The sequence below is a fragment of the Saccopteryx leptura genome, chromosome 3 (genome assembly GCF_036850995.1).
Source record: "Saccopteryx leptura isolate mSacLep1 chromosome 3, mSacLep1_pri_phased_curated, whole genome shotgun sequence".
Taxonomy (NCBI): domain Eukaryota; kingdom Metazoa; phylum Chordata; class Mammalia; order Chiroptera; family Emballonuridae; genus Saccopteryx; species Saccopteryx leptura.
The window spans coordinates 69610499-69626443 of record NC_089505.1 but is presented as its reverse complement, the minus strand read 5'-3'; the positions used below and the strand labels follow the sequence as shown (position 1 = coordinate 69626443).

Below are 15945 nucleotides of genomic sequence, written 5' to 3'. Positions count from 1 at the left end.
CATGTACAACAATCTACCCTGTTTCCCCGAAAATAAGACAGTGTCTTACATTAATTTTTGCTCCTAAAGACGCACTAGGTCTTATTTTCAGGGGAGGCCTTATATTTCTAAGCTTGAGAAAAATTGCACTAGGTCTTATTTGGGGGCATTTCTTATTTGGGGGGGGGAAACAGGGTATTTGCTGTACCTTTATCCCCTGGAGCAGGGCCGGGCACCCTGCTAGTGTCCTCAAAATATTAGATGAACGAGCGAATAGTCAGCACCAGGCATGGTCCCCGGTGGTTATGACACATGTGAATTCCTCTAATCCTCATGCAGCTTTTGTAGTCAAGTCCCTGTTTTATAGATGAGCAAACTGAGGCACAGGGAGGCTAAGTATATTTAGCAAAGGAGAACAGGTGGTCAGTGAGGTGGCAAGGAGGTGTCTGGCACACACTCCAAACGCCTGGCTCTTGGCCTGCTCTGGCCGTCAATGCTGGGCAGAGTCTGAGATCACCTGGGATGAGGACAGTGATGTGAATAGAGACCCAGCTCTAAGCAGGCAGAAGGCCCCATGGTCACTGGGTGGAAACACAAGTCATATCCAGCTCATTTTTTTTCTTTGACCCTGTGAATGTACCTTCTCTGCAGACAGAGGACACCTCTGCCACCTACACCCTCAGCCTGGAAACTTCTCGTACTGCTCTGGGATAACAGATTTGGTCTTTGGTCTCCCGAAGGTGCAGAGTCTCTGACCTCAGGGAGCTGACTAGGTGGTGCAGACATGATGTCAGATGGGCTGTAATGATGGGAACTTAGGATCTTACACAAGCTGGTCACCAGTTCAGTAGGTCAAAGTCCCCACAGGCAAATATGTTGGAAAGGAGGACACAGTATTTCTCAGTCGCACCTCCATGGCCCGCAGAGCCCGAGTTCCCCTTCCAGGCCTGGCCACAGCTCTCTTGCACACCACTTCCTGTTGGGGAGTCCTTGGTCCCTCCCCACAGCTGGGCATTTCCTTTCCCAACACAGGGACCTGGAACTGCTCTGCCCTGTCAGATGCAGCCATGGTGCCCCTGCTGCTGCTGCTGCCCTGCTGTGTGTGTGGGGGGGTGAGTGGTGGGGGTGAGTGGGCCGTAGTGTGGGGGATGGACTGATGAGAGAGGGGCAGAGCTGCAGCTGAGAACTTGTGTCCCCCAGGGCCCCTAAAGCATCAGCAAGGCTATGAGCTCCAAGTGCAGGAATCAGTGAGTGTGCAGGAGGGTCTGTGCGTCTACATGCCCTGCTCCTTCTCCTAGCCGTGGAGTCCATGGTTTCCTTCCAGCACACTCTACGCCAGGGGTCGGGAACCTCTTTGGATGAGAGAGCCATGAATGCCACATATTTTAAAATGTAATTCCATGACAGCCATACAATATGTTTAACACTAAATACAAGTAAATGTGTGCATTTTATGTAAGACCAGTACTTTAAAAGTACAATAAGTCTCTGAATTCCTTCTTTTTTTTTTTTTTTGTATTTTTCTGAAGTTGGAAACGGGAGGCACTCAGACAGACTCCCACATGCGCCCGACCGGGATCCACCTGGAATGCCCACCAGGGGGCGATGCTCTGCCCATCTGGGGCGTCGTTCTGTTGTGACCAGAGCCATTCTAGCGCCTGAGGCAGAGGCCATGGAGCCATCCTCAGCGCCCAGGCCAACTTTGCTTCAATGGAGCCTCGGCTGCGGGAGGGGAAGAGAGAGACAGAGAGAAGGAGAGGGGGAGGGGTGGAGAAGCAGATGGGCGCTTCTCCTGTGTGCCCTGGCTGGGAATTGAACCCGGGACTCCTGCATGCCAGGCCGACGCTCTACCACTGAGCCAACCGGCCAAGGCCTGATTCTTTTTAATAACGTTGTTATGCTGTTGCTAACCAAAGATGAATAAAGTACTTCTTACCATTAATGCGACTTCTGGTGCTGCATGGTTTTGCTGATGGCTTTGTAGTCTGGTTGATATGTGGTGAGGTTGATGCAGGTGTTGAGACTTCCATCCATTAAACATGATTGTAGGTTGGTCTTAACATTCTTTAGATGTGAGAAAGACTGCTCACATGCATACGTAGAGCCAAACATTGTCAGTACAGCAATACTCACATGCTGCAGTGTGTGGTATGTGACGGGAAGTGCATTTCATGTTTTGACAATCAGCTGGTCTGTGGGTTGAAGTTTTTTCATTTCTCCCCACTTGTGTTTGCTCGCCAATTCTGCTTGCTGTCATGCAAGTTTTTCCAAATCTTCATTCAATGACTTGAACTTATTCACCCACATGTCTGAGGCCTTCAGGTCAGCAGCCTGTAGCTCAAAATCTCTTACAGAGACACCAGGGATGTAACTCAAGTCGGCGCTGTCCACTGCACAATGGTGTGGATGGGTGATGAACTTAAAAAGATGAGTGCGCTCACGAAATTCCCCAAAGTGCTCTTTGAATGACTGCAGGAGATTAGATGTGAAGCCCGCTAGCTGCTGGAGATCAAGATGTTGAGCAGGGTCACTTGCTGTGCATGCGTCTTTAAACTCTCCCAGTTTTTCAAAGTGTAGTAAACGACCTGTTTCAATGTCGGTGATGAAGAGTTCCAGCTTGTTTTCAAATGCAAACACTGCTTGTTGAAGGGATAAGACTGTATTTCCAATGCCTTGCATTTTCACATTGAGCTGGTTCAGATGTTCAGTCATGTCCACGACATAGTAGAACTTCAGGAGCCACTCAGTGTTAGCTAACTCAGGATGCTCAACGTTTTTCATTTTAAGAAAAGTCCGAATTTTGCTCAGGCAAGCTGCAAAACAGCTGAGCACCTTCCCTCTTGACAACCAATGCACATTGCTGTGCAGAAGCAGACCAGGATAATTATTCCCAACTTCATCCAGCAGTGTTTTAAATTGGTGATCATTTAAAGCTCAGGCAACAATAAAGTTGACCACCCGAATGACCAGCAACATCACCTCACCAAGCTGCTCACCTCACATCTGAGCACAAAGCGCCTCCTGATGTAGGATGCAGTGAAAACTTAGGATGAGTCTCTTTTCATGTTCACAAAGACGCGCTACAAATCCTCTGTTTATCCCCACCATGCACGGAGCACCATCAGTACACACCAAAATAAGTTTATCCATCAGTAGAATTTTTCTTTAGTGAACTCAGTGAAGGACTTGAATAAATCCTCCCCTCTTGTTGTCTCTTTCATAGGCAAAACAGCAAGACTTTCCTCACATAATGTGTCACCGACAGCATACCTTGCAATCATGCTGAACTGGAATAAATGGCTTACGTCTGTTGACTCATCCAAAGCAAGAGAAAAGAATGGTGCTGCATTTATGTCCTTCTCTTGTGTTGCCTCAATTTGATTTGCCATCATGATGGTACGATCGTGAACAGTTCCTGCCGACAGAGGCATGTCTTTTATTTGTTTGATTATCTTGTCTTTATCCAAAAAGTTGTCAAAAAGTTCATTGGCGACATCAAGCATTAATGTTTTGTCATACTCCCCATCTGTGAATGGCTTTCCGTTTCTCACAATTGCTAAAGCACCAGCAAAGCTAGCCAAATTCCAGTCACCTTGTTGGGTCCAAACATGGAGTTGCTGCTGACTAGTTTGCACTCTGCCCAGTAGCTCTTGACATGCTTTCTTCCTGTTGTCCCCCGCTGGATATTTCGATGCAAATGTAGTATGGCGTGTGTCGAAGTGCCACTTTATATTTGACCTTGTCATCGATGCAATTTTATCATTGCATATTAGACACACTGCAGAACCTGTTCTCTCCACAAAGGTGAATTTCTCTGTCCATTCCTGCTGAAAAGTACTATACTCCTCATCTTTTTTTCTTTTAGCCATCTTCTTCATCAAAAGAGTTTCTGCAATTAGCTAGCTGACTACTTGATTAAAAGGAGGGAAGTTTACTTCCTGACCTCACAACGACCTGTGTACATTACGCATTATCCAATAAAAATTTGGTGTTGTCTTGGAGGACAGCTGTGATTGGCTTCAGGCACCCGCAACCATGAACATGAGTGGTAGGAAATGAATGGATTGTAATACATGAGACTGTTTTATATTTTTAATGTTATTATTTTTTTATTAAAGATTTGTCTGTGAGCCAGATACAGCCATCAAAAGAGCCACATCTGGCTTGTGAGCCATAGGTTCCTGACCCCTGATCCATAGCCTATTGATGTTGTTTTTCTAGACAACCCTGACCCAGGCACCGTCCTCCAAGGTACAGCTCTCACTGGACTCAGGCCCCATCCCGACCCTTGCCCCATCAGGTCTGGGGGTGGTAATGGCTTCTCACTCTTCCTTGTCCTTGGATCCTTCACCATCTCTTACTGGACCTCTTAGTCATGCATCTCTGTAACTCATCCCTTCATTAGTCACATGTAATCAGTCTCCTGATGGTGCCCTCAGTCTCCTACTGAGATCCTGCTGACACACCTGTGCATGTACCATCCCCTTGCTCTGTGGGTCTCAGACCTTCCAGCTGAGATCATCTGCCTTCTGCCACTGAAGCGCCCTCCTCTGGGGAGGGTCTAAGTTTGCTCTGCCATTTTCCAGGGCTCCAGTTTGGCATGGCTTTTATTTCCACTCCCTCATTCCAGGAGCCTATTGAAAACTGCAGCTCATCTCAGTAACCAGAATAAGCAAATGATCATTGTTCAAAAGCAGCTTGAAGGTCTCTGCTTATTCCTCTGAGTTGTAAACATCAGCAAATGTCAGCGAGGACATTCCGCACTAGCTTGTCATGTGTTTCATGATTTTGTACAGACAGATTTTTATATTTTATCCAGCACTTTCAATTGATTTCAGAAGAAGGGTAGATCTAACTAACTTAACCTACCATTATTAAAAATGAGAAAGTCCTGGCCCTGGCAGGTAGCTCAATAAATAGAGCATTGGCCGGGTGTATGGACATTCTGGTTTGATTCTCAGTCTGAGCACACAGGAAAAGTGACCATCTTCTTCTTCCTCCCCCTGTCCCCTTTCCACTCCCACAGCCAGTGGTTTGATTGGCTCAAACATGGCCCCGGGTGCTAAGAATAGCTCAAATGGTCAAAGCATATCAAACCTCAGGCATTAAAATTAGCTTGGTATTTGACTGACCATCGGCCCCAGATGGGGTTGCTGGGTGGATCCCTGTAGGGGCGCCTGCTGGAGTCTGCCTCATTATTTCCCCTCCTTTCACCTAAAAAAGAAATTAAAAATGATAAAGTCCTTCCCTGGCTGGGTGGCTCAATGGATAAAGTGTAGCCCCGGAGCACAAGTTGTGAGTTCATGTCCCCGCCAGGGGGCAAAGAAGCAATCAATGAGTGAACAACTCAATAGAACAAGTAAGTGGAACAGCGAGTTGATGTTTTGCTCTCATTTCCCCCTTCTCTCTTTCAAATCAATGAAAAAAATTGTAAAATAAATAAATAAAAGGAAAAATAAGAAAGTACTCTCTCTTATTTGTTTTTCTCAGATTTTTGCATGTACTTGGTGTTCTACATAATCACTCAGGAAGAATCTGTTCTTAAATTTCAAATGAGAACTACAGTATAACAATGGAACAAGGCTACTGACTTTTTTTTTATTCAGTGAGAGGAGGGAAGGCAGAGAGGTAGACTCCTGCATGCACCCTGGCCGGGATCCACCCTGTAAACCCACTAAGGGGCAATGCTCTGCCCATCTGAGGTTTGCTCCATTGCTCAGCAACAAAGCTTTTTTTAGCACCTGAGGCAGAGGCCATGAGCCATCCTCAACACACAGGGCCAACTTGATTCAATTGAGCCATGGCTCCAAGAGGGAAAGAGGGGGGGGAGGGGGGGAGAAGCAGATGAATGCTTCTCCTGTGTGCCCTGGCCGGGAATCTAATCAGGGACATCCACATGCCAGGCCCATGCTCTACCACTGAGCCAACCAGCCAGAGGCCAAGACCACTGACGTTCAAGATGCCATATCATATTAATTATCTATTGTTACATAGCAAATTATCCCCCAAACTAAACAGCTTGAAACACCAGACTGGCATCATCTCATAGTGTCTGTGGGTTAGGAATTCGAGCAGGGCTCATCGTGGTCTCTCTCACAACTTCCCACCAGGCTGTGATCAAGGTGTTGGGGCAAGGGCTGCAGCCTCATCTGAAAGCCCAAATAGGGGATGACCTACATCTGAGCTCATTCATGGTTTGTCCAACATTCAATTTCTCATGAGGGCTTCCATTTCTGGCTACTGTTGAGCTGACGATGCCCTGAGTTTCTTGCCACATGGGACTGTCTTAAATGACAGCTCACAACATGGCCACTTACTTCACTAAATAATGAAAACCAAGAAGACAACACAGTTTGCTGGCAAGACAGATTCTAGGTTCTATGTAGTTAATCTTGGACATGACATGGCATCTCACCGCTTTTGCCATGTGCCATTGATGATAAGGCAGTCACAGGGTCCAGCACACATTTAAGGGGAGTTGGATGATACAAAGGCATGAATATCAGGAAGTGAAGGACCTTGGCAGCCATCCTGGGAGGCTGCCTACACTACAAACATGATGTCTGGATTCCCATCTCTACCTCACCTGTCAAGAGCTACACACCAGTTCCAGCATGTAGCAGGAGCAGAGTGATAGCAACATTGTTATAGCATCTATCATGCACAATATACCTCCTCTCTGACAACCCCCCAAGAGATTGGTTTGACTAGTATTGTCATCCGCAGAGGACACTGTAAAATCCCTTTTTTCTTGTTGTTGTTGTTCTCCAAGTAGTGCTTTAAATTTGGAAATGCTTCCCTGCCATTTTGTTTAAATACCTATGAATACAGTTCCAAAATCTCTTGTAATGTCACAGGTTTGATGTTGGCTGAAGAAGAATGATCAAGTGTAGCACACCATCTTTCTGCTTATGGCTTTTCCCTGATACTGAGATCTAATTATTTTTGGACATCCAACTGAAAAGTGTGAATAAATCACAATATGCCTGTAATTTTTAATACAGGCACAATCCTGGCCATTTCTGTCCCATTATGAATGACAGCTACTGATTCTCCATTCTACATATGCTTCATAAGTTGTAGTCACTATGTTGTTAACGATGTGTAAGACCCAGCCATGTTTGAGCAAGCAAGTAAAAATACAGATAAATTCCTGACCAATCAGATAAAAAGACACCTGATTGTTCCTTCATATCCAACTGTTTTGTATATAAGAACAGAAGTAGCATATACAATAATTCTATGCACAGCTTAATATCATCTAGAACAATTTTTTAAGACATGCTTTCTAGAAAGAACTTTTAGGAATAATAACTAGAGCAAATGTTGAAAATCATTCATCTTCCCCTTCTGAAAATAGTTGAGTAGCACGCAAGATCTCTGGTGTACAGAATGGGAAACTGGGGGACAGAGAAGTGAAGTGAATCATTTGATGACAATGCCTTAGGAAGCACTGAAGCCTGCATTTTAGCCAATGCCCCTGTCTTCCAGTCACCTGTCTTCTGTGCCCTGCCTGGGGACGCTCACACAGGAGTTAATGTTGATATTGTCACAAGGTCTCCTCCTGCTGCATCAGTTACTCCTAACTTCTTCCCCCGAGAGGCCGTGATGCCTGTGGCCAGGACCGAGCTCTAAGCGAGTCCTCACTTGCTTGTCTTCTTGATCTCTGAGTACACAGGGGAGCTGGTGGCCTCCTGGTCCTGAGGCTCCCGCGGCCTCATCTCATTAAAGTTGAGGTTCGCGTAGTGTAGCTCCTGCTGTTGCCCTGATGGAGGGGCAGCCCCAGAGGGTGATGCTTGGTCTGCCCCCAGCTTTTGCTTAGAACCCTGAGTGAAGGGAAGGAAAGGGAAGGGAAGGGAGTCAGAGAAGAATAAGGAAGACTTGTTCCCGAGGGGAAGTTGGGCTGGTTTTCATTCATCCCCTTATTCCACACACATTTCTTATTAACTCAATTATTCGGTCATAGTAATACTGCAACTGTTATACTGTATCAAGTGCTTAATAATCACATTTATCCCCACAAAAACCCAGTATGAATGATATAATAGTTATCTCCACTTACAGAAAAGAAAACTGAGGTGAGGAGAGGTGAAGAAACAAGTCCAGAACGGGGACAATGTAACAGTTTTGGGGAGATGGTTCTGGCAGCCTGTACTCAGCAGAGGGAGGTGGGCTCAGTGGTCAGCAGGGTGGGCAGAAAGCTTACCATGGCTCCAGGAGATGGAGAGGAAGTCAGCTCCCAGCTGTCTGTCTGGCTGACCACAGAGGGGCGGGTTTGGGGAGATGCTGAGGAGCTCAGTCTGGACTCATTAAGCGGACATGCCCCGCCCCCCACACTGCATGAGAAGACACCCCCACCACTCACCCAGGTGGCTGTGCCCACGACAGGGTCCTCACCATCCCTGACCTGGGGTCTCCCGGCCGCTGGCTTCCTGCGGGCTCTCACTCTAAGGGAAGAAGTCAGCAGCCAGAGTGGCTCAGGCACAGGTGGGCAGCGGCCCCCACTCCCTGACAGGATGACTGAGGCACCCAGACCTGGGACCAGACTCGGAGACCCTCCTGACATGCAAGTGAGTATTCTGTCCCCCTGGGTGACCTGGTGCCTGGTCAAGACTGAATTTTCATCACTAAAGGGCCACCTTACACATAGAAGCTTGCAGAAGAGTGTTATTTGTTATACTAAAAAGTATAAACACTCCAAATGCTCATCAATGAGTGAACAGACAAATAAAATGTGCCCCATCCATACCATAGAATATTATTTATAAATAAAAAGGAATAAAGTACTGACACAGGACCCTTGACAATACCATGCTCTGTGAAAAAAGTCAGTCACAAAGGACCATGTACTGTATGAGTCCATTCACATGAACTGGGCAGAATGGGCAGGTCCTGAGACAGGAAATAATAGGTCAGTGGTTTGGGGATGGTCGGAGGCAGGGTGACAATAACACTGGGGAACAATTTTTTTTTCATTTTCTGTTGCATGAAGTTTTAGAACTTTTTCTATATATTTCTGCATCACTGATTCCAAATCTGAAATCTGTTTTTCAGTGCATGCTCTAGTTTTTATGCAATTTTAATTTCTTTTTGTTACAGTTAATGGCATGCATTGGTTTTTAAATTGGAGTTAAAGGACAACGACTCTTGGATTGAACATAATCACAAGGCAATTAATGTTTTACAAACATCACTTTTACATAATTGTTGTTTTTAAATGTAAAAAATTATTATCTGATAAAAACACCCTCTTATTTTGTTTTAAGATTGAATCATGGCTTCTTCGAGTAGGTGTAAATGTAAGAATAGTCCTGACACCTTTTTTTTAACTATGTGGCTGTTACACACTTCAACATCAAAGGTGCAATATTTCATCATTTGTGACACATGCATATATTGCCTATTTTCAAGTTCTCCTTGGTGATCAAGACAAGAATTGGGCTCTTCATATTGTGTGTCATAATTGTGAGGAAATGCTTCGTGACTGGACAAAAGGAAAACACAAAGGAATGCCTTTTGGTATTTCCATAGTTTGGCGTGAACCTAAGGACCACAGCAGTGACTGTTATTTCTGTCTAATCCATACAAAGGGCATTGGCAAGGAAAAAATGGCATATGATCGCATATCCTAATATTTCTTCAGCAATACGACCTATTCCACACTCTGAGATACTTCTGGTTCCAGTTTTCAATGGTTTTATTTCTTCTAAGGACGAAGAAAGTGAACATGGTGATCAAGTGTATTTTGATAAGATGTATGAGGAAATGATTGTAGAATCTGAAGGGTCTTCTTCTGATGCCAAGCAGTTATTAACCCCTCAGCAGTTTAGCCAACCTGAATTGAATGACTTAGTAAGAGATTTGGGCCTATCAAAGAAAGCAGCTGAATTGTTAGCCTCCAAGCTTCAAGAAAAGAATGTATTTCACCGGTCAGCTAAAGTATCCCATTTCAGGAAGCCTGAACAAATTTTTGTGGACTTTTTTTCCGAAGACAAACACTTTGTTTACTGTCATGATATCAGTAGTATTCTCAGCCAGCTAGGTGTTACCACTTACAGTCCAACAGAATGGTGGCTATTTCTTGACACCTCTAAATGGAGTCTGAAATGTGTTCTCCTACACAATGGTAATGTTTATGCAGCGGTTCCAATTGGTTATTCAACTCATTGTGAGAAGATTATAATGACATAAAAATTGTCCTCGACTTTCTGAAGTATGAGGAGTATAACTAGATCATTTGTGTGGATCTTAAAATGGTAAATTTCCTGCTAGGACAACAGAGAGGTTTCACGAAGTATCCTTACTTTCTGTGTTTATGGGACAGCCAAGCTCGGGAGAAACACTGGACACAGAAGGAGTGGCCGAAACGTGAAACTCTGGAAGTAGGGATGCAAAATATTGTGAATCAACCTGTAGTTAATCGAGACAGGATCATTTTTCCCCCACTTCACATCAAACTTGGCTTAATAAAGCAGTTTGTTCAGGTTTTGAATAGAAAAGGTGAATACTTTCAACATATTATTTCTGCTTTTCCTGCCTTATCTTTCGAGAAGATAAAAGCAGGTGTATTCAATGAACCTCAAATTCGAACCCTCATACGTGATGAAGAATTTGCCAGGAAGATGAATAAGGAGGAGAAAGCAGCATGGCAGTCTTTTGTTGCAGTTACAAAGAACTTCCTTGGCAACAAAAAAGCAGAAAACTATGAACTTCTGGTTCAAAGCATGCTGTTGGCTTTCTGCGACATTGGATGTAACATGAGTGTTAAGATTCACTTCCTGAATAGTCACCTTGATAAGTTTCCTGAAAATCTTGGAGCTGTTAGTGATGGCAGACTAATGCTGGAGCATCAAACGAGATTGTCCTCAACAAGTACACAAACGCAAGAGCTACAAATGCAAATTTTTGCCTGAATAGAATTTAAATAAGTTTTGTGCAGATTTTATGATTAAAATAAGTGTTTTAAATGTTCTATTTCAAAATTATAGACAAATTCTGATGCAATCATATCTTTTACTATATCAGTATATTTACTGCATTATATAACTTATTATATTTTTACAAAGATGATGCCCAAGAAGACATTCTACTTCATTATGTTAAACTAAATGTTGAAAATTTTACAATAAGATGAAAACCTAAAATCTTGAATTACAAAAATACTGTAGCTTACAGAGAAAAACTAATGTCAGATTTGAGATCAGCACACTAGAATTAGGTGAGAACAAGTGTTTTTGTGGATGCAACAAAAATTTTGTTCCCTAGTGTAATGCATGTAGGGTTGTTTTCTTTTCTTTTCTTTCTTTTTTTTTCATTTCTAGCAAATGCAAAATTTTAAAATTGATTGTGGTGATAAGTGCATCAACATCTCTGAGTCACCAACTCTATGAATAAATTTAAAGCCATTGAATTGTACACTTTAAGTGTATGGGAATTTTATCTCAGTAAAGCTGTAACCACCGTCCCACTACCCAAAAATGTTCCCTATAGATGTATTCAGCTCTGTTTTTGTGGGATTCAATGATGTCTCTCCATACTCCCTATAATACAGCTCCCTGTATCCCTGTGACCCAGGCTTACATGTAAAAGAAGAGGAGACACAAACACAGGGACAGCAGGGCCATGACACCAGCACCTCCAAAAGCCGCAGGAACCACTCCTACCAGATACATGGATTTCCCTGCAGAAAAGTGGGGAGAGGTGAACCCACCCACCACATGACTCTGTCTCTTGTCTCCCCACCTCCTTGCAGAACCGGCAGTACGTTCTGTTCTGCAGGAGATGGAGGGCCCTGTCCTAGCAATCACCCCGTCCAGGACTTGCCCCTCCCCCAGCTCCAACTTCTCTGTGACCCACTCCTTTCTCTCTAAGCCTCTTCCCCATTAGACCCCCTGACCTTGCAGTAACAGGACAGTGACGCTCTGGGTGCCATAGACATTGCTGGCCTCACAGCTGAGTCTGAGGCCGGCGCTGAGCTCCTGGCTGAGGCTCAGGGAGCTGTTGGCCCAGGGCCCCGCTGAGCGGGAGGTGACCGTGCAGGAGGCATTGCTGTGGTTCCCCTCCAGCAGCCCCGCCCCCAGCCGCCAGCGCAGGGAGGGGGCCGGCTGGGCTCGGGAGGAGCAGCTGCAGTGCAGACCCGGGTCCTCCCAGGAGCAGGAGGGGCCCAGCAGCTGCGGGGGATCTGTGGGGAAGAAGGAGCAGGGTCAGCGGTGCCTCTACCCTCCCAGGACCCAGGTGACCTGCCCCCAGGTGTCCCCACACTCACAGAGCACGGAGAGGTTGAGAGAGAGAGTCTGGGAGCCCAGCAGGTGCCGAGCCCGGCAGAAGAACTCCCCTTCTTCCGCAGTCCCCACGCGGAGCAGATCCAGGGTCGCGCTGCTGGAGATGGGGGTGGCATTCAGGGCTGGGGACCCCCGGAACCAGCTCAGCTCTGCAGGGGGGTTGCTGTCAGCCTCACAGAGCAGCCGCACAGCCTCGCCCTCCAGGATGGGCAGGGAGGAGGTGTTCTGCAGAATCTTGAGGGCTTTGGGGAGAGAAGTGCAGAAAAAGAGAGAAAGGCATGGACAGGTGTGGAACACAGGTTCAGATATCCACCCTAAAGATGTGAGGAAGGAGGTGGCTGTTTTCACCATTGCTCTTTTATTTCTCTCTCTCTCTCTCTCTCTTTCTCTCTCTTTCTTTCTTCTTTCTTTTTCTCTCTCCCCTTCCTTCTTTCCTTCCTTCCTTCCTCCCTCCCTCCCTCCCTCCCTCCCTCCCTCCCTCCCTCCCTCCCTCCCTTCCTTCCTTCCTTCCTTCCTTCCTTCCTTCCTTCCTTCCTTCCTTCCTTCCTTCCTTCCTTCCTTCCTTCTTTCCTTCCTTTCTTCCTTCCTTCCTTCCTTCTTTCCTTCCTTTCTTCCTTCCTTTCAAGTGAGAAAAAGGGAGATAGTGAGACTGACTCCCTCATGTGCCCGGACCAGGGTCTACCCTGCTACCCCAAGATAGGGCTGATGTTGGCATTCGAACCAATCGAGCCATTGGCTGCGCCAGGAGAAGAGGAAGAGAAGGGGGAGAGGTAAGAGGAGAGAAGCAGATAGTCACTTCTCCTGTGTGCCCCGACTGAGAATTTAACCCGGGATGTCAACATGCCAGGCCAATGCTTTATCCACTGAACAAACTGGCCAGGGCTGATCCTTTTCAATCTAATCCCATTCAGAACCAGTTTCCCCCTCTGCTCCACACCAACCACAGGGCAATTCCCAGCCACAAAGAGGCAAAGTTCTTTCCTACCTGTGACATTTCTGAAGGAGACGCCTATGGTGAGGTTCCGGGGGGCATCTGGGACAGAAAGACATGGTCCCGCTTCAGAGGGGTGGGGTGTGTGGAAGTCACCCTGAACCCAAGGAGGGCAGTGGGTACCAGAAAGATGGGGTTGCTGTCCTCTGGCCCAACCCCCACCTGCACTCAGATCCATGCACCAGTGTTTCAAGCTCAGCCTCCCTCTCTTCCTCTTCTACCTACAGACACACACATGTGTGCATGCACACACACACACACACACACACACACACACACACACACACACAGGCACTCACATGCATGCACCCCGGTCTACTTTTCACTGGGACCAAATCATCCCTCCAACACTCACAGGAGACATTGAGCCAGATGGTTCTCTCTGTAGTGACTGAAGACCCCTGACGTGTCACCTGACAGGTGAGGCTGGTGCCATGGTCCTGAGCCTTTGGGGTGAAGGTGAGCACCGAGGAGTGGAGGGTCTGAGGGTTCAGCGAGTCAACAGCGGCTCCCACCCAGGAGAAGGTGAGAGGGCTTCCCCCTTCGCAGGCCCCTGGAAGGCTGCAGGTCAGCTGTGTGGGGCGGCCGGCCTCCAGAGGCTCCGGAATATGGATGATGGGTTTTTCCATCAAAGCTGAGGAACAGAAAGGCAAGGACCTGGGCTTTGCGTCGGGGGAGACCCAGAGTGTGACCCTGAGAGTGTCGTGCCTCAAGTCTCAAGCTCACCCCAGATCATGTGTCTCTTCCGACCACCCTGGGCACAAGGCCAGGACAAGGGTTGTCACAGGGTCCTGTTCCTGTCGTAAGATAGCGTCCCACTTACCTAGGTCCGACTTGGGCCCCTCTCGTACCTGTCACCTGCAAATTCAGCATCTTTTTATTGTAAGTATATTTCACATCATTTCCTCTCTCTACTCGGAACTGGTAGGTTCCTGAGTCACTGGTCCTGGCGTCTCTGATGCTCAGGGAACAGTCGTTGTTCCTGGGGTCCGCGAGGAGGAATCGGCTCCTGCTGTCTGTCTTCACTGGCTCATCTGCGTTGTTTCTGACCACAAGATGGTACTCGCTGTCCACACGATGGTACCAGTAGGTGTAGAGTGTGCTGTAGGATAACCACGGACTCCATGGGTAGGAGAAAGAGCAGGGCACGTGGACGCACAGACCCTCCTGCACCATCACAGATCGTTGCACTCGGAGCTCATAGCCTGGCTGCTGCTGCAGGGACCCTGGGGGGACACAGAGACTGAGCTACAGCCCCAGCCCCTCCCCATCCTAGCTGTCCCCCCTCCCTGGGCCCACTCACCCCCCCACAGCAGGGGCAGCAGCAGCAGGGGCACCATGTCTGCATCTGACAGGACAGAGCGGGTCCAGTCTCTGTGTCTGAGAGAATATTGTCCAACTGTGAGGTGGGGCTGAGGACACCCCGACAGGAAGCCTCTGAGAGAGCTGTGACCAGACCCAGAAGGGGAAGTTGCGGCCCACAGGCTGTGGTGGTTCATTGAGGACTGAGAAAGCATATATAGTCTAGTCTCCCTACACCTCACTCTGCAGTGGATATACCGAGATCCCCAGAGGCGGAGATTCTTGTCCAGATGTGAATCTGAGAATGATCAACTTACAGATGATTGTTATGTAGAGAGGAAGGTCACCCAGGGGTCCATGGCAGTTAGATATGGTCCTGGTGACTCACAGGGACCTTTGTCTTGCTGAAATCACTGCATGTTCCAGAAAAGAGTAATTGAACATTTTCTTTAAACCACTCAAGTGCTGGCAGGAGAGAAAGAAATGTAGACCCAACATCTGGGAAGGGTGGAACCCAGGGGCAATGTGGAACATCAGGGTCCGTTGCTCTGAGGAGTGTGTGCGGACAGGGGATACACCAGGGTTGGTCTTCTAGGGTCTGTTGGTCTGTCGGACAGTGAAGGCGCACACAAGCTCCTTCGAAACTGAAGGTATAGTAGAGATCTCGCCTCAGGTGTTACGCAGTTGGGCCAGAAAGGTGTGCTATACTGTTAACAAAGAGAGTTGGTAATTTTTCTGAATTGCCTTGTAGTTTGGTTTTCAGCATTGTAGCCTTTATGACTTGATATGATACGTTTCTTCATTTCAGAAAAAATATGAAACAGTGATCTCAACCTTTGTGTAAACATCAGGCTCCTGAAAACCTGGTCTGCCCCTGACATGAGGAGCAGGTACCCAGCTCTACCCCGCTCCCCGGACTCCTCCTGTATTGTAAGCAAGACTGTTTTGTGCAGCCAAGGACTAAAGACAGCAGGATGTCCATTGCTGTGCCCCCAGTGCACATCACTGGGCTGTCGGGCAGATCTCAGGACAGGATTATAAAAAAAAAAAAAAAAGACAAGAAATAGTAAGTGCTGGCCAGAATGTTAAGAAAAAGGAAGTGTCTTGCACTGTTGCAAGGAATGTAAGCTGGGGCACCACTATGTAAATCAGTAGGGCAGTTTCTCAAAAAGTAAAACTAGAGGTGCCTTATGGTCCAGGATTCCAATCCTGGGGATTTACTTAAAGGAAATGACAACACTAACCTGAAAAGATATATGAACCCCATGTTTAATGCAGTGTTATTTACAATTGCCAAGATGTGCAGCTGCCTAAGTGTCTATCAATAAATGAACGGATGAAGAAAATCTGGTATCTCTACAATGAAATACGATTCTGCCGTTAGAAAGACAA

At 46.7% G+C, this 15945-nt stretch overlaps 1 protein-coding gene across 2 annotated transcripts in view; it reads right to left on the bottom strand.

The window, feature by feature from the left end:
• Positions 1-15945, bottom strand: part of LOC136399195 (sialic acid-binding Ig-like lectin 5) — an 85307-nt gene that overhangs the window by 32503 nt on the left and 36859 nt on the right. The window contains exons 1-9 of one of the 2 annotated variants that reach the window (XM_066374155.1): positions 14555-14662; positions 14103-14477; positions 13607-13885; positions 13246-13293; positions 12245-12502; positions 11876-12160; positions 11560-11659; positions 8345-8426; positions 7077-7805 (exon numbers count right to left, since the gene is read on the bottom strand). In XM_066374155.1, the coding sequence (XP_066230252.1) occupies positions 7623-7805; positions 8345-8426; positions 11560-11659; positions 11876-12160; positions 12245-12502; positions 13246-13293; positions 13607-13885; positions 14103-14477; positions 14555-14591 (1647 nt within the window). In that variant the 5' untranslated portion in view covers positions 14592-14662 and the 3' untranslated portion in view covers positions 7077-7622. Of the gene's footprint in view, positions 1-7076; positions 7806-8344; positions 8427-11559; positions 11660-11875; positions 12161-12244; positions 12503-13245; positions 13294-13606; positions 13886-14102; positions 14478-14554; positions 14663-15945 lie in introns of those variants that run through there. The other variant, XM_066374149.1, reaches the window with a different exon arrangement.